This window comes from Phyllostomus discolor, chromosome 4, assembly GCF_004126475.2.
Source record: "Phyllostomus discolor isolate MPI-MPIP mPhyDis1 chromosome 4, mPhyDis1.pri.v3, whole genome shotgun sequence".
Classification (NCBI taxonomy): domain Eukaryota; kingdom Metazoa; phylum Chordata; class Mammalia; order Chiroptera; family Phyllostomidae; genus Phyllostomus; species Phyllostomus discolor.
In genome coordinates this window covers 172,209,478-172,237,443 of record NC_040906.2, presented here as the reverse complement: position 1 = coordinate 172,237,443, position 27,966 = coordinate 172,209,478, and the positions used below count along the sequence as shown (strand labels likewise).

Sequence of the window (27,966 nt, the reverse complement as noted above, 5' to 3'; positions counted from 1 at the left end):
ACAGGATATTAAATTTCTAGCAACAGAGATTTCTGATACATGTTTGAACTTGTTTTCTGGTCTAGATTGTACTTAAATCTTTGCTCTTGACAAATTTCATACAGCATTTGGAATGGATTTTGAGTAGGTTGACAATAGAAGAGTAAGGTCCAGTGTGGGGCAGAGTGGACCAGAAAGGACAAAGGTTTAGGGTGGGTGATAGAGGAGAGGGGAAGTTCCTCTCCTCACCAAACACGGTTGTTGTGCTTTTTCAGAATACATTGCCAGGTTCCCTGCCTCAGAATTCTCTGCTGCATTTGGGAGCCTGTGTCTTGCTGAGCTCCAGCTCTGACTGGGAGCCCTTGCCGGGAACACACTCTTCTTGGGCACACTCAGGCAGCTGGAGCTGAGAACTGAGACCCTAGAGGAAGTTAGGTGGAGCTGATGAGCTGGTGCAGTGGGGTGGGGAAGGAGGGCACTTTTCCTTTTGTCAGCCGGCCTCTCCGCAGAGCAGTTCCTAGGAGTGAGGCTGTAATATACTTGCACAAAGTGCTGTTCCTTCTAATTCTAAGCAAAAACAAGTCCCAAACTAATTTTCAGGTTTCTGAAAAATCCACCAGGGCTGGCCAAGACTTCCTTTTGTTTCCTGACAAATAGCTTGTCGGCACTGAAAACAAAAGGTGTATTTTCTGGCACCGCTTCTGACTTTCCTTTGGATAGCAACAAGCTGCTTTGTAGACGTGTTCAACTTCTACCATTTCAAAGTCCAGTGCGTAACATTTCTGTGGGTTATAAACAACCTCCAGTAATTAATGCTGGCATTATTATTGGTAATTATTAGTTATAGTAATGTTTAGTGGGTAGCTGTGTGCACAGGGTCAAATTATTTAAAAAAAATAGAAAAGCAAAAGAGAATGGGTGTGTCCATTGTGACCTTTAATGGACCCGGTCTCACCCCTTGTCTGCCTGGGGACATCTGCTTCATTCAAACCCCTGGAAAGGCAATTAAACTAGTGTACATCTGTGATGTAGCTTCAGACACATCAGACACACACAGCCCTCAATGCATCCACATGCCCATATATATGTGTATCTCTGTGCCATATGGATTAGGGTTACACAATAGAGATTTTGCTCTTCATTGTGTTTGCCAAGTGCAAACAACAATTTCATTTAAACACTTTTATTTTTATATGGATTTAAGAGATACTATAAAGATAACTTACCTAAATTATGCCATTATAATCAGAAATACGATTTCTATTCTATGTATAGTTATTTTTCATGAAACAGTATTCTTCCTGTTAAACAGATTGCTCACTTTTCTTTGGCTGAAGAACCATAGCCCCTCCTTGGAGGATACTTGTAGCTTCTGGTGTTTTGTGTCGCCAGAAACATCAGTGATAAAAATGAGTGAAGTTGGTGGACATTGTTTATTTCTTAATTAGAAGGAAATGCTCACAGACCTTGGCCAAGCTGCAGTTGAGAGATCTGGATACTGGCTTCAGTCCTAGCGTGGAGTATGATTCTCACTAGTGTGGTCTCTCAAAGCTGCTATCTAATTGTCTCCACAGCCCTCTTTGTTCTCCCTATTACTTTGACTTCAAGAACACACAGAAAAATCCTCCGAATTCCACCTGCCACATATCACTGCCCACTAAAAATGATTTTAAAAATGCATTCTTCCCCTTTCTCACTTTGCTTTTTTTTTCTTCTGTGCACTTATCACCTTTGAAGACTGTATAATTACTTTATTTTGCTTATTGTCTGTCTTTCCCCCTTGTATGTGAGCTCCACAAAGGCAGGACATTTTGTCTGTTTCATTCACTGCTGCCTTTCTGCAAATGAGAACTGTGCCTGACATATAGTAGGTGCTCCATAAGTGATTGTTGAGTGAAGAATGAATGAGTGGATTACTTTTATGGTGGTGGGCTGTGGCTATAGCTTTGTCACCAATTGTTGTGTGGATCTGGAGAAAACATTAAACCTTATTGAAGGAGATGAGTATTTTCTGTCACAGGCATCATTGGGAATTTAATGAAACACCAGACTCTTTTCCTAGGAAAATGCATGTACATTAAAGCACATTTACAACAAGTTTTGGAGATTTACTCATGGATCCTCAAAATTTCTCTCCAGCTCTAAAATTCTTTCTTCCTCCCACAGGACAATTCTTTTTGCTTTTCCCTCTCTACCTTCACCTGTTAAGTTTGTTCATTAAATAATTGTTAAGGAACAAGTTAAATTTTCCTGTCTTTTTTTTCTTTCTGATGAACCTAATACTTAGAATTCTCCACTTTGCTGAAGATCTGCTTCTCCCATGGAGTTAGTTTCCACACAGAATTACCTGTAACCATCAAAGAACTATATTTTCTTGCTTTTCCCTTTAATGGACCTTCCTCTCCTACCATTGCCGACCAAACCAGTCTGCTTACACAGACCTTGTGGTCCTTCACCCCCGTCCTTCATTTCTTTGACTTTCTCATCTCTTCCAAATCCTTATTCACAGTGTATTGTCTTCCAGAAGCTTCCACCAAACAACACTGTTGGTTGTTCATTTCACTGACTGTACACCCTTGACAATTAAATGCCCTTTTTGTTTTTACCACTTTTTTTGACACATTACCTAGTTAAAATGGTCTTTTATTCCTTCCCTGAGTCTCTAAGATTCTTAAAGAAAAAGAAATATACTCTTCTTTTCCTCTTTTGCCTTTTTATCTATCCTCCATATAGTTAGTATGAAATAAATATTACCAATACATTTCAGCATAGGAAGCACATGCACAATCACATCAGTATTACCTGGTAGCGATAAGATGTATTTATTTGGGATAAAGCTTTAATGAAGGTAGGTGGTGATACAGGGCATCATTTAGAGTTAAAATCGTTGCTACCTCGCTGAAACATAGACACAAGTCCCTGGTTTTGCTGGTGTCTGTTCTGATTGGGGGCACCAAAATATTTTATCACTCACAAAATATTTTGAAAATCACCTGGTATAGGCAAAACATTTAAAAAGGACAGAAACTTCCTTTTATTTTTGTAAGGGAAACCTGGATTGGGGGAATGCCGAACGGGCTGCCAAGTCCAAAGTGTGTTACTAACCCATCTGGGGCAGGATGCAGATGCAGACTACCAGCTGGCTCAGGTCAGTGTTGGCCTTGTTTATTCCGTGGAGGTGATTCCCAAAGAACTCGTTAGTTTGTACATTTAAAAAAGAATACTCAGTGACTAAATATAGTAAGATGAGATATCATTCCTGACACTGGGAATTAAAATTCCCTAAAATTAAATAAACTTAAAAATTGCTTTTATTTTTTCCTCTTGGGAATTATATTTATTCCCAAATATATAAAAACAATTATTCCCAAGAGTAGGGTATTCGCTTACTGTAAATATCTAAATTACAAATATCAAGAAAATGTTTTATGAAAGGAAACAACTTTTGGGGGGCTAGGAAATGAAGTAGTCTGTCTTGTTTGAAAATAATGCCCCATATAACTGTTAAAAATGAATACTGCTACTCAAAAGCTTACTTTAAAACAAAACAAAACAGAATGCACCTGTGTGGTGTTTTGTGCGGTGAGGTATTTTCCCAGGTTATAATCACATTCTTTCATGAACACACAGCACTGTACCTTCCACCCTGAGCAAAGTACCAGTGAGTTTACCTTACTTCCTCTGCAGGGAAGTTCCTTTAAAATCCCCCTTTTATAATGACTATCAAAGTGGACAACAGCAACAACAACAAAAAAAAACCCCTTTATCAAATGACACAAGCAAGGAGCTTCCTGGTTTCTACGTGACTACAAATGCTAGTTCAGAAACTGGGCGTGATATCCTCCCTTTATTACACATTCTTTACACGTGCCAAGCCCTGATACGTTTGTGTTTTGGAGCACCGAGAAGTCAGTTTCATTTATGGCCTTTACATTTATACCGAGTGTTCTCTTTGGGAGAGGGGAGTGGTCAGATTGAAATCTATGGTCTGAGGCCAGTAATATTCGAATCTGAGCTGCCACGGGACAGGAGCAGATGAGCCTTTTCCCTCAAGCACTTTAAACTCCAAGCTGTGTGGCAAGCACTATCTGGTGAAAACGTAGGCACTATCTGACCTGACAGTCAGCATTCAATAGAAACCAGAAGACTCTATGAAATGCCCACATCGAGGTACAATGTATTAATTATTTCCTCAGTGAGTATTTAACTGCTCCAAAGGTTACATGGCCTGTAGCAGACCTAGTCTTTGTGCTGAGGAGGGCTGCCAATTTCAAGCGCACACAGGGAATAGTGTAAAAATTAAAAAAAAAAAATTAAGTGCAGCATTAGCTTTTGCATGCTACATGCCAAAACAGAAGGGCAGTCACCCAGTAGGGTAGGTAGGCATTCGGGGTAGGTGAGTTTAAGCAGCGCCACTACAAATAGCGGTAAGGGTGGAAATTTTCCCTGGAGCCCAGAGTGGCAGGGAAGATAGTGTTGAGGAAATGGTGAGTGGCAGTTGGTGGGGGGCTTGAAATTATGTTGATTTCCCTACATTTTGACCCATATCTATATTCTTTACATGTTGATACTGGGTAACACTGCATACATTCTGTTGTTTTTAAAAAGATTTATCTTGGCTTTTTTGTAAAATAAAAGTTATGCTATAGTTTCTGTTGGCCTTTTGGATTAGTAAAATGGCCTACTGCCACCTGGTGGAAACATGTCCTCGTCAAGAATGGCAGGCCAGTTGGAAGGAAAATTTCAATTTCAATACAAAGGGAAGTGAGATCATGTGTACCTCACAAGTGACTTGTGTTCCATCATGACCTCAAATCCAACATGTTGAAAGCCAAGTATGCAATTCTCCCTTAAATTATTTCTTTTCAAATAGGTGCTATTTATGGAGCATCAAGCACATTACACATTTTATTTTTTAACCTCAAAATAAGCCCACAGGGTAATTGTTTTTATTCTTACTAACAGATGAGGACATACATGGATAGGGAAGTGAAATAACTTCCCCCAAAAGGTGCCATAGGTAATTCTTAACCACTATTACACTCTTCCTTTTAGTGTGTTGCCGGGAGTATTATCTATAATCACTTGTCCCATATTCCTTTGAGAGTTTCCTTGTGTCTATCGATTCTAACTGCCAAAGTTTCTAGTATAGATCTTTAAAACATAGATTTTTGTAGAATATTCCTGACTGACTTCTTTTATTTTTTATATTTAAGTGACTTGTAACATGGTATAAAACTATACCTTACTGTAAATATCTAAATTACAAAGAATGCAAAAAAGTAAAAGTCCTTTGTCATCATTTCATCATCTCTCACTAAGATCCAGAGAAATAAGTATGTATAATTTTTAGTTTGTTGGTTTTTAAAATAGAAGTAAAACTAGGATGTCCTATTACCCTGCACATAACCCTTTTTTATTGAACAGCGTGTCTTGTAGATCTTTCTGTGTCAGTGCTATGGAATTTATGCACCATAGATGGTGGGTGAATGTTTGCAAAATAAACCAAATCTTAGGCTTCAGTCACATACTCCTCACTCTGTTTTCATCTAATTAAGTGTTTCTCCAAGGTGGTAGATTATTTGGGTCTCCTCTCCTTTTTGGTTCTTAAACAAGATCTATTTCATAGCACATATGGCATAGCAATAATGATCATTTTCATTAAAATATCAATAACCAATATCAATAAGGATTTGTGTATGTGAGCATGTATTCTATCATTTTACTGGATAAATTTTTACATGTAAGTGCCAAATTGTAACTTATTCTCAGCTGTCTTGTGTAAATTTCTAACTTCTTGACTACTTCTGTACATCAGCAGTTCTCAACTTACATAGATTCACCTGGGAATTAATGAAAACCAGGACTGCAGGGCACCTTCCTCAGAGTTCAGAAGTCTCCATGTGATGCTGATGTGATGCTCTTGGTCTGGGAGTTACACTTTAAACCTCCCAGGACACCCTGGCCCGTTCTTGGCATTCGCTGTTTATAGCACGCAAGAACCATGGCTTTACAAAGGTGTTGGAAATGGCTGTGGTGGACAACCAGACCTGGGATGTGCACACCCTCCCACAACAGGGACAGCAGGGGCTCCAAAGGTGGCAGTGAAGAGAATGACAGTTCTGCCGGAGGCTCAAACCACAGATGAAGGAACAGTTTTCACATGTGCAGAGCCTGGAATGAGCTATTGTTCGCCCATTAGTCCCTAGAGAGCCATGTGCTCTCCTGATTGTGATCTGTAGCAATTGTGTCTTCTTCGAATATGAAGGATGACATTATGAGGTCACTACATCCAGAGAGAAAGCAAGTTTTTATTTACGTTCACTTTCTGATGGGAGCTCAGCCAAGTAAAATTCAAGGTGCTGAGTGAGCGGATGCATCCAGTCAAATGTTTACCTCCATGGTATTGTTATCATGAATTCAATACTGGTGTGCTCTGCCTTGTGAAGTCATTGTATTAATCTACTACACAAGATACAGAATGGATGAGTCAGAAAGGATTTTAAAAAATGATAGTGTTCCTCTCTGTCAAGAGTAAAATTACTATATCTCTAATCATTTGATTACAAAAACTGCTTGCTTATACAGAAATTGGGCAGAGAAAATACATCATTTGTGTTATCCAAAATACAAATGTAATGTGTGTACATAAAACTTATATAATGGAGTATTTATCTTGAGAATAATGAGTTGTAGGGGATATAATCATACTTCGGCTAGATAAATTATAATTCTTGTATAGTTTTACATGTTTACATTTTGATCAAACATCTTATTATTTATGCATACTCAATGTACTTGGAATTGGGAAGATGCATGGAATTGATCAGTATATTTGATTGCTGTTGCTTCTTTGCTTGAAATATTTGCATAAATAAGTCTTGCCATTTCTGGATATGAAGTCTAAAAAAATGCCTGTGTATTTTAACTATTCACTTACCTTTCGTTAAGCATGCATGCACCCATAAAAATATATAGTGTTTTTAAATGTTTGCATGAACTTGACGTGAATGTCATTATAGTGTACTTCTTTTTGCCTTTCAACAAGTTATTTTTAACTGATGCATAGTATTCCATTTGATCTATAAATAAATGTATCTATTTTCCTATTATGGACATTTAAGTCATTTTCAAACTTTTAATGCTACAATTATTCAGTGAATGTTCTTATAGCATATACAGTCTATACTTTATGTTCTTGTAACATATACAGCATATACTTTAACATGCAGTCTAAAAATGAAATTGAATCATATACAAATATTCACCTTTACTAGAAATTGACAAATTGGTCTCTGAATTACTTATGCCTAATTATATTGCCACTAGCATTGTATTAAGGTTCTTCTTTCACATTTTCCTAATAACTAATTGGGAATTTTTAATTTTTAGGATTGAGTTTTTAATTTTGTCAGCCTGAAGAGTGTTAAATTGTATTTTATTGTTTTTATACTTAACATACCTAATACTCTTGATTATCAACACAGAGAGAAGCTGTGTTTTCTTTCTTGTTTTAATAATTAGTTATTGGGTTTTCCTCTTCTGTGAACTGTCCAATTATGTCCTATGCCAGTTTTTACAGTGTGTTGTCTTTTTCTTATTGATTAGAGAGGTCTTTATATAATCTGAATATTAATCTTATTTTTGGTTATGTATTTTGAAAATATTTTCTCCAGGTCTGTGGCTTGTATTTTAATTTTATTTCATGGTAATATTGTTGTAGCAGAAGTTTTTAATTATGGTGTAATAAATATTATCAATCTTTTCCCTTAAGATTTGTATGTTTTTTTCTTTTTGTCTTTTCTAAGAGAGTTTTCTTAGTCCAATATTGTCAGAGTTTTAAAAGTTTGCATTTTTCATTAGGTTTTTAATCTATATAGAATTATTGCATATACTGTAGGTAGCATGAATTTATGGATTATTACAGGTTTTTAATAGTACCAGAACCATTTATTGAATAATTAGTCCTCTCATCACTAATTTATTGCTTAGGTCTGTTTGAGTTTTTTTGTCATGTTCCAATATTCTGTTGACCTATTTTGCAGGGCTAGAAAACATGCATTTCTATTTTCCCATGAGTTCCTTACATGATCATTCTCGGAATGCTTCCAGGCCTTTCAGAATTTCAATTGGACAAACAATAGTCCACGGGCATAAATTTGACCCCGAGGTTAACCAAGGTAGTAGTCATTAGTATAGCCAACCAACTCTTTCTAGTTCTCTGACTTACAGAAAATAGTGGGATTGCACTTTCATTTCATTTTTCTTGCATTTAAGCATGACCAGAGATTGGACTTCCATGTCAGTGAGTTCATTCCTGAATAGAAGCTTTAAGTAGAAGCTCCAGGAATCAGGCAGTGATTTGCCACATTTTCTAACCCTGCCCTGGCAATCATGGGCGTGTGGGAATGCAAAGTGTTTGTAAACATAGACATGGATATGGAGCCGAGCCCCGATGACATGTAGTTGAGTGTAAAACAAATCTTTGTTGTCTTAAACCACCGAGAGTTTTAGAGTTATTGCTACTCCAGCATAACCTGGCATATCCTCACTGAAACAGTTACTATGTAATTTGCAGTTTGATAATTGGGGAAGTGGTAAAGAAACAGCATGCATTTGTTAGATGGTAGTACTTATATTTAATGTTTTTTTTTAAATTTTTAATTCCTCTCCCCTCCTTCCAACTGCATCACTCACATTTCTCAGTACTTAAGACCTGCCAAACCAATTGGAACCATTTTTTGATGGCCTGTATTCCTCTTCCAGCCTGCAGTTTCTCACCCAGCTTGTATTTCTTCCTTCAAGTCAGCATTTCTTTTCTTGAGGAGTTTACATTTTTAAAGATGAAAGATCATTGTTTTACCTAAAAACTTTACTGAGAAACGTCAGCATTATGACCCTGCAGTGGGGGCTTGTTAGTGAAAGGGCACTTTCTCAGCTCCCCCTTATTTATTACATGGGTGCCTACTGACTCCATATGCACTTGAGACTGGCTCTGGCATTAAAATTCATAGTCATTTGTTGGTGTTGCTTAATCCCATAGTTCTCAAAACTGTGTGTTCAGTATCTGACTCATATTTCTGGAATGTTTCCTTATTACCTGAAAGGATAAGAGGGTAAAGATAAGAATCAGAGGTGTCACTAAGAAAATACTTCCTTGGAAAAAGTAGTTTTTTCACATAATATCTCCATGCATGAGAGTTTCCTGTATGTTAATAAATTCCCCCTAAATATGCAAAATCATATCACATTATGGTGGGGGAGGAAATAAATGAATTAATGTCCAGAGTACTACATTTTTAATTGTTCATGCTTTAAGGTAAAATATATGAATCCTTTGATTGGAATGTTTGCCTCCTAACACCCAGGAGGGGTTAGTTGAGGTAGAGGGCAGCTGGATGGTGGTGAGTAACTTTAAAGCAATGGAATGCAGTACGTTTATGTGTGGGACTCACCCAGAGGCTCTGATTTGATGGAAGGGCTTAGGACCTTTCAGAGACAATGCAGGTGTGAGGAGGATGTGGGAGCCAGCAAGCAACCAAACTTCCTGTCTGCATTTTTTTTAAGACTCCTCTGTGGGAGTTACTAACATCCTGAAAAATCATCTTAAGTATCAAAAGCGTTTATACCTATAGTCGTTTCACTAAAGCATATCAAACATTTCTATGTTAGAATACTTTCTTGTCACACTTCCTGTTTCTTAAAAAAATGAATGTTGATTGGTTAATTAAAGTTTATGTCTCCCTCTTTTTAGGTGGTTCTTTGGAGCAATCAAGAGAGCAGATGCAGAAAAACAACTATTATATTCAGAAAACCAGACAGGTGCCTTTCTAGTCAGAGAAAGTGAAAGCCAGAAAGGAGATTTCTCCCTTTCAGGTATGGGCATTGTTTTGTATGGTTTAATTATGGGTTTGATTTCTATAGTCATGAACCTACTGTGTGAATATGGACAGGTTAATTTTAAACTTGCCTTTTTTTCTTATTTTTCACAGTAGTCCCAAATTATATCTATTGAGCTATTCCAGAGTAATATAAAAATTAGCAAGAGATTTATATCTATAGCTAGAAATCTCTATAAACAGTTTCAAATAACATGTACTCTAGATTTGAAATAAAAAACATATGGCTATGGCTGCATTTTTCTCACTTGCATTATCAAGGATCCCATCCTTCAAGGGAAATAATAAGGAAGAAGCAAAGACTACACCGTTGTCAAAATTGGTCTTGCCATAGTACATTTTTGTTTTGCATTTCATTTGTCTTTGTCTGGTACATAGAAAATGAATTGAAATGCAGAATGCAAATGCATTTAATTAACTCCATGACTTATAACATTTTGTCAAATGTAGTTTTTCAGCTAAGAGTCAAGGACATGTTTAATTTACAGTGCTCTAGGAAAGAAGCACAGAAGGCCTGACAATTATCTTTAAGAGAGACAGGTACATGCGTGTCTCTGCTTTCAAGAATCTGTGCTTCTTGGTGTGTGTTCCAGTGCTGCAGAATGTCCTCACTTAAGGATGGCTCCAGTCCCTCTCTCCTGTGAGACTTTCTCCTTGCCCTTCTCTGACCTCTGTAATATCCCCTTTAAAGCATGTATTTTGTTTTACCAATTAGATGTGTGCCTTTTGGGAGAAGAGATTTTTGCCTTCCTTTATCCCTGTTGCCCTGCAACAGAAGTTTATTGAACACGATGCCCACACACCTCGTTGTGTCTGCCTGGCTCCCTGAGCCGGAAGTGAGAATGGCGTGCACAGCACAGTACGGAACCTGAGCCCACTTGTACTGGGAACTTTGATCTGGCCTGAAGCAAGGCCAGATGGTGTGTTTGGTACCCATTTTCTTCCACACCTGATGGTCCCAAATATCAGGGCAGGTGGATGGGAGCTGAAGTGCATTAAGGGCAGTGGTATTGAGGCAGGTTTTGCAGGTTTTGTCCTTCATTTCCTGCCTATTCTGACGCCGAGTCAATATGGTATTACAGAATCTTGTGGACTTAGCTCTACCCCTACCTGGTTAGAAAATGCTGTTCTCTAATTACCACTCTTGAAACATTCCTAGTTATGATATGACATTGACCTTGCTAATTTTGGTTATACCCAGGGTGATAAAATTTTTAATGGCTTATATATGTGATGGGCATTAGGTACTCAAAACTGACCCGAACAGGCTGGGCCTTCACACTGGTCCACATTTGTATACATCCAGGTGACATAAGTGAACATTTTGTTATGTGTAATAGATTTTTTTCTGACTATGAAAGTAACATAAACACTTTTATAGAAACAGAGGCTCAAAGAAGAATAATTTATAATATAACTTTCTGAAGACACATTTTTAATACTAAAATGCCTTTCTGGCAAGGTTTTTTCTATACTTCTTTAAGTATATTAATATAAACACACACACAGAAAAAACACACACAGAGAAAACAAAATTGAGATAATACCATAAATAAAAATATAAATAGATGTGTATGTGCATACGAGTGAGGGGGGACCCAAAAAACTCTGAAATTTATCTATAAAAACTGTGTATTTATTCTTACATGATTTAACTTCATTCACCTTCAAAGTACTCTCTATTTGATGCAGTATACCTATCGAGACTTTTTTTTCCCACTCCTGAGAATAGTTTTTGAACTTGTTGATTTTGATGCCTTTGAGTGCTTGTACACTTTTTTTGGTTTCACCTCTTCCACATCAGCAAAACATTTCCCTTTCAGGATTTTTTTCAGCCAGGGAAACAAAAAAAAGTCACTTGGAACGAGATCAGGTGAACAGGGAGTGTGGGGTGCAGGGTTCATGCTAGTTTTGGTCAACAAACTGCTGAATACTCACCATGCTGTGGGCAGGCACGCTCGTAAATCACCCATCATGAAATGGGCAAATGTGTTGAAAGAGTCTTAAAATTTTTTTTTCACTGAAGCGGAATGCAGCCTCTCACAACAATGCCAGCTGGAACACTGATACAGATGGGTTCTTAGAACACTCACCAAGCAGGGGAAGCCTGTACTAACTACAAGGGACTCACCCTCCAGAAGATAATTCTGTTTTTATTTTTAGTCCCCCCTTGTATAGATACACATGTGTGTATCCACATGCGTGTGCATATCTATATGCATTGGTATGTATGTGTGTGTGTGGATGTGACATGGATCTGAGCTTCATTTTTCTTGTGTCTCAGTGTGCTGCAAACATTTTTCACATTATTTAATATTTTTATAACATTATTTTTAGAAGTCACATTACTTTCCATAGTGGGGGGGTTATCATTTATTTAACCTTTTTCATATTTTATACATTTTCATTATTTTCAGTTATATTGCTGTCATAAAATGTGATGCAGTGCATATCCTTGTAGAAAAGTATTTGAAGAGTTAAAGATTTCCATGAGAATACTATATTTAGAAAAAGAAAAAGAAATTGTTTTGAAATTTCTATGTCTAATGATAAGAAGAGCTGCAAGGGAATTCCTGGTAGAGGTTAATGCATCCACATTTGTTTATTTGCTGTTGCCAGTACTTACATGTCAAATTAGGTAGTCATTATCTAGCCAAAAGCTAGATTAAATCTTTTCGATTAGCATTAAAGTATAGAATAATAACATTTCCATGAGGAAAACAAACTAAAAGTGAAATTAACTGAGTCATATCTTTGAGTAATACTCAAGCTACAGCTGACTATTCTGAAAACTCTCTAAGTAGGATGCTATGGGACAAAACAGCTTTATAGGCTTAGAGCAAATTACAATGATGTTGCTGTTATGTGCTGAGAATACTCTAGCGTTTGCCTACGGATTTAGTAAGCTTTGTAGGCCCTACTTGGAGATCAGCATATCATTACAGATTCTTTTTCAATAAGTCACACAATTTAGAGTCTTTCAAACAAATTATCTGATTGCTGTATATTCACAGGGGGACAAAGTAAATGCAGACCATTATGCTCTACTGAAAGGAAAATTCTCTTATTAGCCAGAAGGAGGGCTGTACAGGAGGAAAATGAAAAGAAAATGGCCCTCAGTATATCCACATTAAAATAAACAAACAAACAATCCAACCGCTGACTGTCGATGACCACTGAGGATCTTCAGATAGATAGACTACTCATGGATTTATTTCGTGGTGCAGTTTTCTCCTTAATCAGTCAGATTGATTGACGGTCTTCAGTTTTGCTGACTGCTGTGCTGCTCAGGACAGGCAAATAATATCTCCTTTCTATCTCTGCCTCTTTCCCACGTGATTTTTCTTAGAAGTATTGTCTTTATTCCTTGGGCGGCTGTGGCTTGCAGCTGTCAGAAACAAGCTTATGATTTACTGAGGCGGGGTGGGTGGGGAGGGGGCACTCCAGAAGCAGCAGCCCAAAGCTGGGGTGGGTGCTAATTGGCTTGTTGTGGGTCCTAGCCTGGCGCTGGGCTCTTGTGAGGTCTGAGTAGATCTTGGAAGAGAGTAAGGGCCGTGACACCTCTCATAACGGCAAGATGCTAATTAGCTGTGAATTACAGCAGTGCTTTTGGATATCACATATATTATATGTGGCAGCTGGAGAATCTGTCTTCATTAGATGCGTGACAGGTAGTTTTAGTGGCCTTACTGTTATTTGTCATTGGTAAGGAATTGTTTTTCTGATGAAAAATATAAAATTCTGACTGCATGTGAACTGGTTTGGCTATTTCTTGACTTCAATCAATTCGTTTAAAGAAAATAATTATTGTTTTTATCATTAATACTAATTTGATGTTTGGCACCCTATAAGCAGTTGTACTATTGTTTAAAGTACATTTTAAGGAAAATGCACTTGGAGGACTAAAACCGAGCTGCAGGTGAGTTTTTCAGAAGAGATTCCACGTTGCACATTGTAAGTTTACTTTAGACAACTCTGCAGATTCACCTTCAGTGAACCCTCTTGAAAGCAAGTGATCATAGATTGACTCTAATTGAAAAATCACTACATTGAGGACATGAGGCAAAAAAGCTCATCAGCAATATTCAGTGTGATTCATCTTGGAGTGGAGATCATTAATTTCTATATTTGTTTATTTCTTCAACAAATACTCAAGGTGCCTACTATGTGCTAGACCTCTGCTAGGTGAAAGACAGCAAAGACAGCAAGACCCCAGGTCCTGAACTCAGTCTGCAAGAGGGTTATATTGCAATACAGCTGTCTTGCTGTAAGATAAGAGGGGTCAGGGGCCAAGTGCCCCAGGGGGAGTCAGGAAGGCTTCACAGAGGAGAGAGCATTTGGGTTCTGTACCAGTTTAGCTGTGTGGGAAGATTAGTCCTGGCAAGGCAACTGCACAGCATTGTGAACGTGTCTGGTGTTCGGTGGAGCAAAGGGTGGGGGATAGCGTGTGTGTGTGTGTGTGTGTGTGTGTGTGTGTAGACTGCTCAGGGCTTTGTGTATTATGCTAAGGAATTTGGCCCTTACTCTATAGAGGGAAGTCTTAGGCAGAAAGTGACCTGGTCTGACCTTTGCTAGCATGGCGAGAGATTTATAGAGAATAGTCTGAGAAGGAGTGAGAGAGACAAACGCAGTGATATCACTTGCTGCTGTGCGAAATCACAAGTGCAAGACGGCAGAGTTTGTCAGCATTCTGCGGAGAAGGGCAATGGGACCCGAGCTCCCTGGGCTGCATTAGGGCTGGGCTCCAGCACAGGATGTCTCCAGAAGCCACAGGTCCCTCGGTTGCTCTCCTTTTTTTTATGAGGCAAGTGTGGGTGTGGCCCTAGGACTAGGAATAAAAGTGTTTGCTTTGGTGCTAAGTAGAGTGAGTTTGGACATCAATTAATCACAGGGTTGTTTGGAAACCCCAGCACCAATGGGCTTGGGTGCTGTGGGAACTTGTCGCTCCTCTTTCATGGAAGAGGAAACCATGGGGTCTGTGGGAGTTGAATTCAGGTGCAGGTCCACTTGCTGGGCATAGGGGGTGATGGTAGGACAGTCCCAGTGGGCCCAGGGAAAGCTCCCAGGGTTCATTACTAGACATTCCTGCTCATCCCCACAGATGATGGCCTGACCCAAGGGAGAGGTGTGACAGGGAGTAGAGAATGGAGGTGAAGAATGTTTAGAAGATATGAACAGACAGGAGTTGGTGGCTGAACATAAGTGGGGCAAAATAAGGGAGAATGCAAAATCTAGAACTGACCCTCAGATCTCTGATTTGAGTGATCGGGGCAGAGTGGTGACTTTATCAGGACAAGGTGTACAGAAGGGGTCGATGTACAGGGTGAGAGAGAGGAGCAAAGGAAGGAAGCTTAGAGGTGTTCGAGGCAATTGCAGGTGAATGTACAAATAGCATTGTTGTGTTTTTGACTTGTTTCTGCTGGTTTTGAGCAGAGTATTTACTATGATAAATTTCCATTACAATGAACATGAAGGTCCATGGAATATGCAGGACTTTTATAATACTTTGTGGCTGCTGTGAAGTCCCTTCTTGAGGGTATGAGATATGCTTCTGTAGTGACATGATTTAATTTTTCAATAAGTATACTGGAATTTTTAGGACCAAATACATGTTTTATTCTTCAATGTAATAGGTTGCCAGTGCTCAAAGTATTGCACAAATGGTAGAAGTATCTTTATAGAAAAGATATCACTGTATTTTAAAGGCCTTTGGCTGGGGCAATTATGTGTTCGTTAAGGATACTTGAAAATGGCTAGAATTATCTGAAGCAACTTTCTGAATAATCTGAATGATTAACCTGAGTGACACCATGTACTTTATTACTTTGTAAGCATTTCTGTCTGTCTTATAAATTAATTCTGAAAGCAATTAAAGAAGTAATGAGAACAACGGTAGCTTCACCAGGGAAGACGTCTACCCTTTCACGTTGACCTTGTGTGTACCCTTCATGTTGAACTCACATATTCAAAGATTCATTTATATTTATGACTGACTCTTTCAACATAGGCAAAAATGTACTTCTCAAACTAGGTTTTAACTTCTCAAGCAAAGAAGGATTCTTTTATGGCTTCTGTTCATGCTTCTTCCCTATATCCCTGGTTTCCAGTACAGTTTATAATGATAGCAGATGCTCACTCACCTCTTTACCTGGTATTCTATCAGGAGCAAAGGTAAGACCATCATCACTTCCTCAAACCTCTGAAGTCCAGGCCACGTCATTCTCCTATTTGCGGTGTTTCAGACCTGTTTTAAAGAGACAGTTTCTCACCCCGAATGGCTAGTTGTATTCAGATAACAAAACTTCTGTAGGGCAGGCAAATTGGAAAAGAATGTCACTCACAGTGTGGCTCTGTATCTTTTGTCTGCCTGGCACTGTGTTCAGACCCAAGCTCACTTTCAACCAACCACTGAGATACCATTATTGCTTCTAAACTTTTAGATCTGTTGACGCACTCTAATCTGAGAGTGGTTCAATGGCAAAAGGCTCTTTGCTTCATTATCAGTACCCTGAGCAATTTATTCATTCTTCATTCAAGATTAATGTGGACCTAGTGCCACAAGAATGTGTCAGTAATTCTATTAGTATTAACCATGAATGTGAATATGATTGTATATCCCAAGTAGGGGCAAATATTAAATGGCCAGAAAAAATCACTCCATTAATTTATGCAGTGAAACTTCTATGGATTCTAGGAACATTTTTATATTGGTTATAAATGTTTTGCTTTTTAAAAAGTGCACATACTACAAAGAACTTTTTATGTTAATAATTCTAATATCTCATATAAAATGTATTAAATTTTAAACATGTTGGTGCCATCTTGCAAAATGCCTTTTAATTAAAGTCATAATTTGGATGGTTCAGCTTAATTGCAAATATCATTGCCTGTAATAGCAAGTGGACTTTTTCATGAATTGTGTTATTTTCTGCCTTTTCTTAATAATACTGCTGATAAATTATATTTCATGTGTTTTAAATACTCTATAAAGCTAAATTAACAGTTTATTATATAGTATATAATAAACTCTGTTTTGTCTGCACACACACAGATGCACAGGCAAAACCCTATTTTCATTAGGGCGTTGCCTCGTGGAAAAATCCTCTATCTCACTGCAAATCCATGACTGGTACTTCTAGAGACCATAACATTTTTTAGGAGGTTTGCAGTCTGATTTTTTTTCTTCTTTCACTTGTCCAAAAGTGAAATTGACTCACCTGAATTTTCTCTTTGGCTTTGCTTACTTTGTTTTACTTATTTAAAAAATCTTTCTGCATGAGTATTTTGAGCTATTTGGATGAAAACATAGCAAAAAGAGATGCATATTATTGTCCTTTGAATGTAACTTTATAATAAAGCAATTCCAGGTATAAAATATGTTGATAAGTCCCATGGAGATCAGTGAAATTGCTACCATTTTGTAATTCATGACATATTTTGAGAGAGAGAGAGAGAGAGGGAGATAGATAGATAGATAGATAGATAGACGGACAGATCTGGTCTTTCCCTCTTCTTATAAGAACATTGATAAAATCATGAGGATTCTACAGGCCCGACCTCTTCTAACCCTAATTACCTTCCAAAGGCCTACTTCCTAAGACCATTACCTTCGAGGTTAGGGCTTCAACACATGGATTTGAGGGGAAAACAAGCATTCAGTCCCTAGCAATTACAAAGGACTGAATTCTGTTTCTTACCATGAGCAGGCAATACAGCAGATCATAAGGTCCACCCTTCCTCCAGTGAAGTCGTGGACTTTGAGTGGCAGCATGCTTCCAGGCCTGGTGCGTCAGCAGCCCTGCTGTGTGGTGCATGTGAGAGGGAAATGTCCCCGACCAGGTGGATGGAGAGGACAGTGCGTGTGTTTCTTTCCTAAGTGCCAAGTTTCTTTTCTTTTAATGATGAGTATGACAGAAAAAAAAAGGAAAACCATGGGACTCCAGATACACAATTACAAAATTTCCCAAGTTATGTTCTAGAACAGTGATTGTCAACCTCGTTTGCATCTCATGGACACGTAAACTAATTACTAGATTCTGCTGCACACCAAAAAGTATATCTTTTGCTGATCTGAAAAAAAATAGGTACAGTTTTGATTCATGAACATTGGACGATTATTGTGTTGGCTGCTGTCATTTTTTTAATTTGACAATCTAAGGGAAAAGAGGCCAGTGCCCAGGACTAAACAGTCAGATATTACATTTTTAGGAAGTTCTTGCAGCACATTGGTTGAAAAGCACTGTTCTATAACATAAATTCTTTGATAAGCTGAAGTATTTCACAGAACAGAAGGTTTAGAAGTTGAATGCATTTGAAGAACACCTCATATTAATTCCTTTATCCTGACTTGACAAAGCACATTGAAGTCTCAGAAGTCTTCTAGGAAAAAAAAATTAACTTTTCAACCGAAAGTTTCCTAAGACACTTGATTAAAGAACCATTTTTTTCCCTCTGTAAAACGGGGTTTGGGAAAAATAATAGTATAAGAGAAATAGTGTAAGGGATAATAAATAATAATCTGCAGATGCCAGGAAATTTCATACTTTTGAGCCATATTCACCAAAAGGAAAAGATGAAAACATTTGAAAGCATTTAATTTGAAATTACAAAATACAAGAAAACATAAATCTGAAACTAGGCATAAAAACAGCATGAAAGGCAATATGTGGGAGAGAGCAAACAACAAAATTGTTATTGCAGGGATGTAAGGAACAAATTTGGGATGCACTTTGGGGAGTAAAGGAAAATAGATGAAAATTTGTGAGGGTTGATAATGCACCAACAGGGGACATTTCTTTGAAATTTATTAGAATAATTAAATGCAGCCTACAGTTATATACATAATAGAAGAAAACCTCCTGAGTTTAAAAAAGAAATCTGTGCTGGTAGACTAAAAGGTCTCAAAGTTGTTACAAGCATAACAAATCAAAACATGCATACCGAAGCCTTCTTTACAAAGTACTTTAATGTCAAGGGTAAATGAAAAATTCTGGGAGCATCCAGGAGAAAATAATTACCAAGAATGAGAATTGAGTTGGTCTCAGAATTCTTTTTCTATACCATTAAATATCAAAACTCGGTATGAACATTTAGAGAATCTTTCTTCTTTTCTCCCCTGATTTTATTGATAATGTTGAAAAGTTAACTGTATACCTTTACCTAAATTAACCAAATGTTAATACTAACATTTACTTTCTCTCTCCACCATTCATGTGTCTGTATGTCTCTCTGTACAGACATACACATGTATTAGTCACAGATATCATGTCACTTCACCTTTAAAAACTTTGTATTAGTATGTAGGTCCCAGGAATAAGGACAGTCTCCTACATTATCATAATACCATATTACACCCAAGAAATTTCACAGATATGATAATGTTGTCTGCTGTATAGTACATACTCGAATCTAGCTCTTTATTTTTTTGCTTTTTGATACAATAAAGGATTTTGCATTGCATTTGTTCATTGTATCTCATTAGCCTCTTTAAAATATTTTTTATTGTTGTTTAATTACAGTTGTCCCCATTTTTCCCCCATTGCTTTCCCCTGCCCTTCCCAGCTCCCTCCCTCATCTAGAAGAATCAAAACACTTTAATAACTTTCCTTTGTGGACCATATACATTCCTACCTACTTGGACATTTCAGCCCTTCGTAATGTTCCTGAAATCCGTTTTCCAGCCTAACCATTCGTTCTCCCTTGAGTCACACTATGCATCTTGCAGGATGTACACCAGCCATTGCATGATCATGCCTTGTACCTCCCTTCTTGTACCTTTTGTTTTTACTTTCTTTGAGCAAGGTACTCGACTTAGCACAGTGCCTTGCATGTAGAAAAAAAAATATTTTTGATACATATTTGTTTACTGAAAGTTAAATTGTTTCAAAAGTATGGCACTGATTTTTTTTTCTTGTCTCGTCTTCATATAGAAAATAAATATTCAAAAATATTGGGAAGAATATTTTGAACTCTTTTTTAGCCATTCATTTTTTCATTGCTTGGTTCGGTCACCTGTTCATCATAGAACATTTGGTTGTGTTTGCCATATAGCAAAATCATGTAAACAACTAACTAGTTCACATTTTATCAAGCTTTCATTATTATACATACAAAACACCAAATGCAAAGTGCTTTAAGGACCCAAATAAAAAAAACAATTATTTTCTGTGAGAGATTAATAAGGGAAGGCATCACAGGATAATGAGAGCACAGCCAACTCTATAACTAATAATGAGTAAGAATAAATGGGAAATGGTGTGAATGAAATGTACTTTTCTGCTCAGATAATGCTTATTCTTAAGAACCATTTTTACTTCAAAAAAGCAGACGATGCTCCTCAGATTAAAAATGAGGAATTCTTTTCTGTGATGTACTTTGGAACCCTTTAACAAATAGAATGGAGATCTGTAAATTGTTCATCCATTTCCACTAATATGCTTGAATAACTAACAGGGCACTAGATTGGAAATACTATAACTGTGATCTTGATAAATTCAGTATGGGTTATATTATATTTTAGAATAGCAAGACAGTGACAGAGCTGACATCTGACCTCAGGTCTCTCTAGATTTTGAGTCCAGTTAACATAAATTTAATAATTTCAAACTGGAAAAAGAAAGGATAGGGTTAAAAAAAGAGAGGAGCAATGGAAGACAGAAGGAGGCAAAGTGAGAAAGGAAGAACATTTGAGACAGCATGGGGCTGAGTTTTTGACTGAACAAGATTTGCCCTGGATATGAAAGTCGGTGACCCACAGGCCTTCCAATTCCTCCTCCTTGTCACTGGCCTGCACAGTTTAGTCCAGTTTATATTGCAGGGAAATAATAAATACATGTTTTCATCTCAAGGCTGCCTCATTCTTAAACTACCTAAGCAATTTCTTTTTGTTATTCTAAGTGGAAAAATGTGTTATTGAAAAAAATACTGTAAAATGCCCTGCCTGATGTGGCTCAGTGGGTTGAGTGCTGGCTTGAGACCCAAGGGGTCGCTGGTTCAATTCCCAGTCAGGGCACATGCCTGGGTTGTGGGCCAGGTCCCCAGTGGGGGGCGTATGGGAGGCAACCACAAGTTGATGTTTTTCTCCTTCTCTTTCTCCCTTCCTTCCCCTTTCTAAAAAAGAAATATAATCTTTAAAAAATACTGTAAAATTAAGCCTAAGTAGCACATTTTATATGGTGTTTGTACAAAGATGGGCATGGTTTAAATGGTGAATGCCGCATATCTGTACCTTTATTTTAAAACCAAAACACCTGCTGGCTTCAGCTTTCTGCTCCCTACTCTTTACAGCTTCTGGCCACTGGAGGGCTTTCCGTCTCTTGTGGCACGACAGGAAGTAACATGCCACCATGTAAACAATGCAGGAGGTCCTTGTTTTGTTTTCAGTTTTCACGACCCATTAATTTATGGGAAAGGGAAGAATATCTGATTTTTAGTTGAAAACACGTTTATAATTTTAAAATATCTCTAGCAACTTGTTCTACAAATGAAAATACCACAACTGGCAGTAATTTTACTTTATTAATGTCAAAAAATTGACCAAGATTTAAATTTTCTTAATGATTTAGGTATATAGTTTCTATGTGGTGACAGTTACATCAAGTGTGTTTATTATGTAAAAAGTGAATGAAATAAATACAGTTCAAATTTAATAAGTCAGTATCTCTAATTTTAAACTATTATTTAAAGTGATATATGCATATTAGATACTTTATAACTATCAGCATCGCATCAATCATGAAGTCATTTCGGATGCACTTTAGAAACACGCTTTGCATTAAGTTATTAGACACGATGGCACAGGTACAATCTGAGAAAATATTTTGTTGTCTGTTGTCTTAAAAGCCTATGGGTGGTGCAGACTAAATTTATTTTCCTATTTGTTTCAGCTGAGTAGGGACTTCCTTAAATTCCCTCTCTCTGTAGAGACATCTCCTCATCACCTTCAGATGCTTTTAAAAGAGTTTTGCTAGAAGTAAAATATGGAGGAGGCAAAAGCATAAAAGCAAAAAAGAAAAAAGAAAAAATTATATTCTTATTTTCATGTAATTTCAGTAGGCATAATTTTCTTTATATTTTTATATCTGATCCTGAACAAAATAATGACCCAAGCCTTAAAGAACTTGTGACTTATTCATTCAGTCATTTTTTTGTTCATTCATCATATATTTATTTGATGCCTACAATATGTAGTTAGTATTGAGAATGCTGGGGTACAATGGCAAACAAGACAATTTCTGCCCGCATGAAATGTCCATTCTAGGTGACAGTGGAGGGGAAGTTCCAACTAAATAAAAAAGACACACCCACATAGGAAAGATATCTATTTGTTGTGTTACTGTGTTTTTTAAAAAGAGTAAGCAAATAGTTGAAAGCAAAGGAAACATTTTGTTTTTTTTATGTAGAATAATAATGTGTTGGAGTAGAAGTGGGGTTGCTTTCTTACATGAAAAATTTGAAAGAAATCTGGAAGCAGAATTTTATGCTAAGATTATGTAGGTTGGAAGGATGAGGCAAGTTGAGCTTCAGTTGGGTTCCCCCATGAATGATACGGCAGTTTATAATAGATAATAAACTGCAGCCTGTTGGCTTGGGTTAGGATTCTTCCTCTTACTATCTGTGTGGCTTTGTGCAAATCATTTAGCCACTTGCATCTCAGTGTTCTCTTCTGCAAAATGGAGATTAAAAATAGTGTCTACCTCTTGATGGCATTTTTAGGTTAGATGAGTTAATAATACATAAAAAGTAGAAAAGTACTAGAACATTGCCAACAACGCAAGCAATATAATTGTTTGCTATTGTCATTAGCATTCAAGCCTGGGCAATAATGAACCTTTAGGGATTTTGTTTCATGATCCTAGCTTGGTGTCATGGCATAACAAAGAGACCTTCAAACTATAATAATTGCTTTGTGCAATGGAAGGAAGAAGACGCTGGTTTTCTTCTTTTCTCTTTGAAATTTGTGGTGTAGTTTCAGCATTTTGTTTTGTTTGTTTCGGTAATTTAGGTTGCAAAAATGAGAATTAGGCACATTAATGGAATTTCTATCGGGGTGGGAGGAATGACCAATGAACAGAGCAGAATTCCAAGTGTCAAGCATGTTACTCTCTGTATAACACTGCATTTCCATGCATGCACCTTTGTCACAATGGTGAGTCAGGAGAATTTTCAGGTTTTATCTGAATGGTGAAGTTGCTGTCTTAGTTATTCTCTTTCCTAAAGTAGAAATTGTAATTTTTCTCTATCACATTTGAATATTGTGATGACTGCAACATTTATTCAAAGCACTCATTTCATAATGGAAGGAATTGAAGGCCAGATAGGATACATTACTCATCCAAGGTAACACAACTAGGTATGACTATAGCTAGCTTCAAAATTGGAGCTTTGGGCATTGTTTAAATATTATTCAGAAGTAATGCTGGTTTCTTTAGAATGTCCTCTATTTTTTAGTTTTTGCTCCTAAATCTTGGTGGTTTACTCATGTTAACTGAGGGCTATTTGTTGGTTATGCTCGGCTGGGACTGTCCAGATCAGGGTAGCAGGCCTCAGTTCAGCTCCATGAATCTTTCCTTCTAGGACTCAGGCCGAAGGAGCTGCTTCTGTCCCAGGTATGAAACTCGCATGGTAGAGAGCAGAAGATGGGAGGCTGGGGAAGATCAAACTATTCAGACTATTTAAGGCTCTTCTAAGTTGTGCCATATGCTGTGCTTGCCCCCACTTCAAAGCAAGTCACATAGCCACATCTTAAGTCAGTGGGATGGGGAACGATGTTCTACCTATCGGAAGCCATGGCTATGGCTAAGAGAAAATGGGTTATTGACCTCACATCTTGTATAAATAAATTCAAACAAAGAGCTCAAAATCCAATAGGAGCGGCACAGCACATGTAAATATATAGGAGAAACACTGTGGAATGAATTCAGTAACAGAAGGTGGTGTACAGTGGGATACGCAGGACCAAGTGCACTGCCGTTGCTTAAACAAGGAGACGCTGAGGAGGAGATGCGTGAGCTGGGCCTTGACTATAGAATATGTGCACAGAATGGCATTTCAGTTGGTGCTAACAGTTTGTGCCAGTTGCAGAAACAGGGATCAGCAAGAAATTACAGATGAGCATTTATACCATGAGGATAGGTGCCACAGACATCTCTGTTAAGGCATCTGAACTCTAGGCAATGGAAGAACTTTAAACAGAATAATGAGTTCCAATCTATATCTTAAAAGATTACTCTGATGACCGTGGAAGGTGGATGTGATGTAGAGACAGGGGAAGCAGCGTATGAGCTTACTGCAGTAGTCCAGGAGAGAGAAACTTAGGGGTCCCTCCACAAGGAGGTGACAGTGGGAGTACACAAGGTAGGGCCTGTGCTTAGTCAGAAATGAGATGTCAGGAAGAGAGGGGAACTGATGGAGATCCCCAACTCTCTGGCTTTTCTGTCTGGGTTTCAGGAAAGCAGTGTTACTCACCGGGATAGAGTATTTAAGCTGAGAGGAATCTTGGGGCATAAAATAATATGAATTAACATTTTGACTTGGTCCCTTTGAGGTAGGTGCCTGCAGGGAGGTAGAAGGCCAGAGTGAAGGCCACGTTGCAGAGAGACTGGGGAGTCATCCCACATTCACAACAGTCACCGGAAGCTAAATGTCTGTAATACAACCAGTAACAGTTGTGAGAGATTGTATGATTTCCCAGGGCAGAACTGATGTGGATGGAGCGGAGGAAGAGAGTAGCCTGAGAAGTAGTAAAAAGACAGGTGGAGTTATTAGATGCAGCCAAATATTTCAGGGAGAAAATGTTCAGCCTGTTATCTTTTAAAAGATATTAGTTGCAGAAACAGACTTGATCTGCTACTTATCATCATTTTATTATGAAATAATAGCAGTAAGTTGACCTGCTTCCAGAGCTGTGATCGGTGCCTTCTGAGAGCTACCTAAACCTATTTGCTGTGTGGCTTTAGAGGGAGCCATTGGGTGGAGGGATTTAGAGTGTGGGATTCAGAGTCTCATTGCCTGGGTTTGAATCATGGCACTAATATTTACCTGCTTTGTATCCAGGGACAAATGACTTAATCTCTCTACACACTTTAGTTTCTCCTCTGTAAAATGATGAAAATAATATCCATATCCCATAGGGTTGTTATGAGGATTAAAGAAAATACTACATAAAAAGGCACTTAGCACAGTGTTTGCTAAAGGCAGGGGCTCAATAAAAATCCAACTGTTTTTATTATTATTGCATAAACAGAGCTACCTTTTGTAAAGAAAGTTAGAGGTGTTGGCCCATTTTGCACTGGAGCATGTGCTTTGAACTGTTTTTTTTTTTCTGGGAGTGGTGATGGATCTTGCTGAGTATTCACAGTTGTTCACCTGGTTCACCCCTGAACTAATAATAGGAGTTATTAGGAAGACGGTTGGCCAGCCTTCTAAGGATAGGCTGGGCCTCGGGGATGGTTTGTCTTTATGTGATGTGTTTACCTGAACATGACCTGAACTGTGTTTGCACTGAGCTATAACAAATGAAACTAATTCTAAACAGACAGAGCCTGCCTTGCATACCCTTCATCTAATGCTTGTCTGAAATAGAAAGCAGGAGTGTACCTTATATCATGGGTCTTCACTCAATATGAAGAAATTTCCAAGAATGAGAGCTGCCTGCTTTTGGAAATGTAAATGAATAATAAGCAAATTACCAATAGATAGATGTCTTGCATGTGTAATAACAATAAAAAAATGTAGGAGACGATGTTCAGCTAGGAAAAAAAATTACCTTCTACACAAAAACTCCCTTGTATTTTCATAGGAAGATAAAGATTGCTTCCAAGGTATTTTAATCACCACGCATTACATTGCTCAGTGACTTTCTTGTTCACTCTGTTTAACACATCTGCTATTCACTGAAACTGGGTGGGGAGGAGAGGAATTTAAGGAAGACTTCCTGAGAATTTGGAGAGGATTTTTAGATGGAGGGGGAAAATGGCATTCAGAAAGCTTTGAGGTCTAAGATGTCTACCAAGAAATTAGCAAATTATTGTTTTCTTTAAAAAACAGAAAAGAGAACATAAATGGCTAAAGGTTTCTACTGTTCTTACTGACATTCCCATGATACCCTCGGTGGCTAGATGCGGGTTCCAGCCCTGCAAACCCCTGCCAGTTCCTTCTGGCTTCCAGGCTTCGTTTTTCTCATCAGTGGAAGAAAGATTTAGACTAAATTATTTCTAACTTTCTGGTTGTTCCCATATCACATTCTATTTTCTGTATCTTTTTCTTGATTTGTCAAGATAGTAGAATTTGCAAAGGCTGTTTAGCCTAATATTGCTATTTCTGGGGAATTTTTTTTAAAATTTGAAGCTCCTAGGAAGAGTGTCAAACTGCACGTGAACAGAAACCTGAGTCTACTCCATTGCTGCATAGTTAATTTCACTGGAAATTCTTTATCGTGTTGAGCAGTTGGGTCATGCTGCTTGGTTAGTTATTATTTCTTTGGTGCATGTGTTTACTTCTACAAAAGGTTTCAGGTTGGCTTAGAGTGCTGAAACAATATGAAATAAAGCTAAACAACAACAACAAAAAGACAAAACCGGTGAAAAAGAACAGAGAAATAGATCTTGCTGAGCCTGTAAGGGGAGATAATTGTCACAGTTTAGAAGTCAGGTTATCTGGGGGGATCTCAGGCAGATAAGGCAAAAAGGCAAACAGTGCTTCTAACTGGCTTGTGTAAGAAGACATGCATTCTGATTTCAAGCATGAAGTTCAAAGAGATATCGGTTCATGTGTGTCTTTATATAGACACTATCAAGTATCATAACAGATAGTGTGGACATTGTCTCAGGTATTTAATCCTCATATAGCCTCTGTAAGAAAGCTGGAAGTATTATGTACATGTTCTTATTTTAAAGTCACTGTACTTTCATCACATTTGGTTGGAAACAGTAAAATACTCACAGATCTGCCAATGTAACACAACTGTTTTCATGTTGGCAAATTTAATCATCTTTGTCCTTATGCAATTATTGTTTTTATAAGGAAGCTCACAGCTGGTTTCCTTTAATGGTAAATGACCCCAGGACGTATGAGCTGCCAGATGTGCCCTCATGTTTACAATCACATTCTCCTCTTCATTTTGTATTCCACTTATTTCACTTATTTCACAGTATGTTTTTTTCTTGTTACTCTATGGTTTTAATGATTATATTTTTAACTCTATTTTCAGATTTACTACAATATAACAGCCACTTAATACTATACAAATGCTGCAGTAAACACCTTTATACACACAGCTTTTCCTAGATGAACTTTGTTTAGCTTCCCATACAAATGCTTTTATTGAATTTTATGTTGGAAAAGAGCCCACATTAAGGGGCATTATAAGAACCAGCCCTTAGAAGTGTGTTGGTGTGGTTACTATCAAGAATGTTGATGATGATATTGCTCACCGCATTTTCTGTTTTCTTTCTGAGGACCTATGTGAGAAATTTCTTTCTCAGTTCAATACCAGGAATAGTGTTTTCTTTTTTGTTTGTTTCTGTTTCTGCTTTTGTTTTGAGTAACAGTTTGCTAATATTTTTCTTCAGGGAATCAGGTAACTGATTTTTTTTCCCTTTTGGCTATGAGCTCCAAAAATGTAGAGAGCCAAATCTTTGGCCCCCACCTACCGGACATGAATTGAAGCTAAAGAATACCTCACATAAAGTGCACCAGCCTCATTCCTGGACCATTGTCCTCTCTTTCCTTTTTGTCCTATTGCCTTCATCCACTTATTTAAATTAAAAAAAAAGTTCATAATTTATGCAAGTCTCTGGATTTTTTGGAGCCAAGCAGGGAAATAACTAAATAAATGCATGCAAATATTTGGAATATTTCCTTGGGGGTAATATAGCTCAAGGAAATGGGCTATATTTTGAAATGTAGCACTGGCGCTCATGTCTCAGTAAATCATAACCTAGTAGAAGATTTTCCGTAGGAAACTGAGCTAATATAATCCGAGTATGTAAATTCCTGGTGATTTATCACAAATCTAACACTGAGTGAGAAGTTAGAGTCCTTCAAGGAATAGAGAGTCAAGTTGTTTCTCAGGGACTCGCTCTGTAAT

The 27,966-nt window shown here is 37.7% G+C and overlaps 1 protein-coding gene across 1 annotated transcript in view; it reads left to right on the top strand.

Annotated features, from left to right (window-relative positions):
• Positions 1–27,966, top strand: part of FRK (fyn related Src family tyrosine kinase) — a 91,713-nt gene that overhangs the window by 36,557 nt on the left and 27,190 nt on the right. Inside the window, exon 2 of the mRNA XM_028510235.2 lies at positions 9,734–9,855. Coding sequence (XP_028366036.1) covers positions 9,734–9,855 — 122 coding nt within the window. The remainder of the gene's footprint in view (positions 1–9,733; positions 9,856–27,966) is intronic.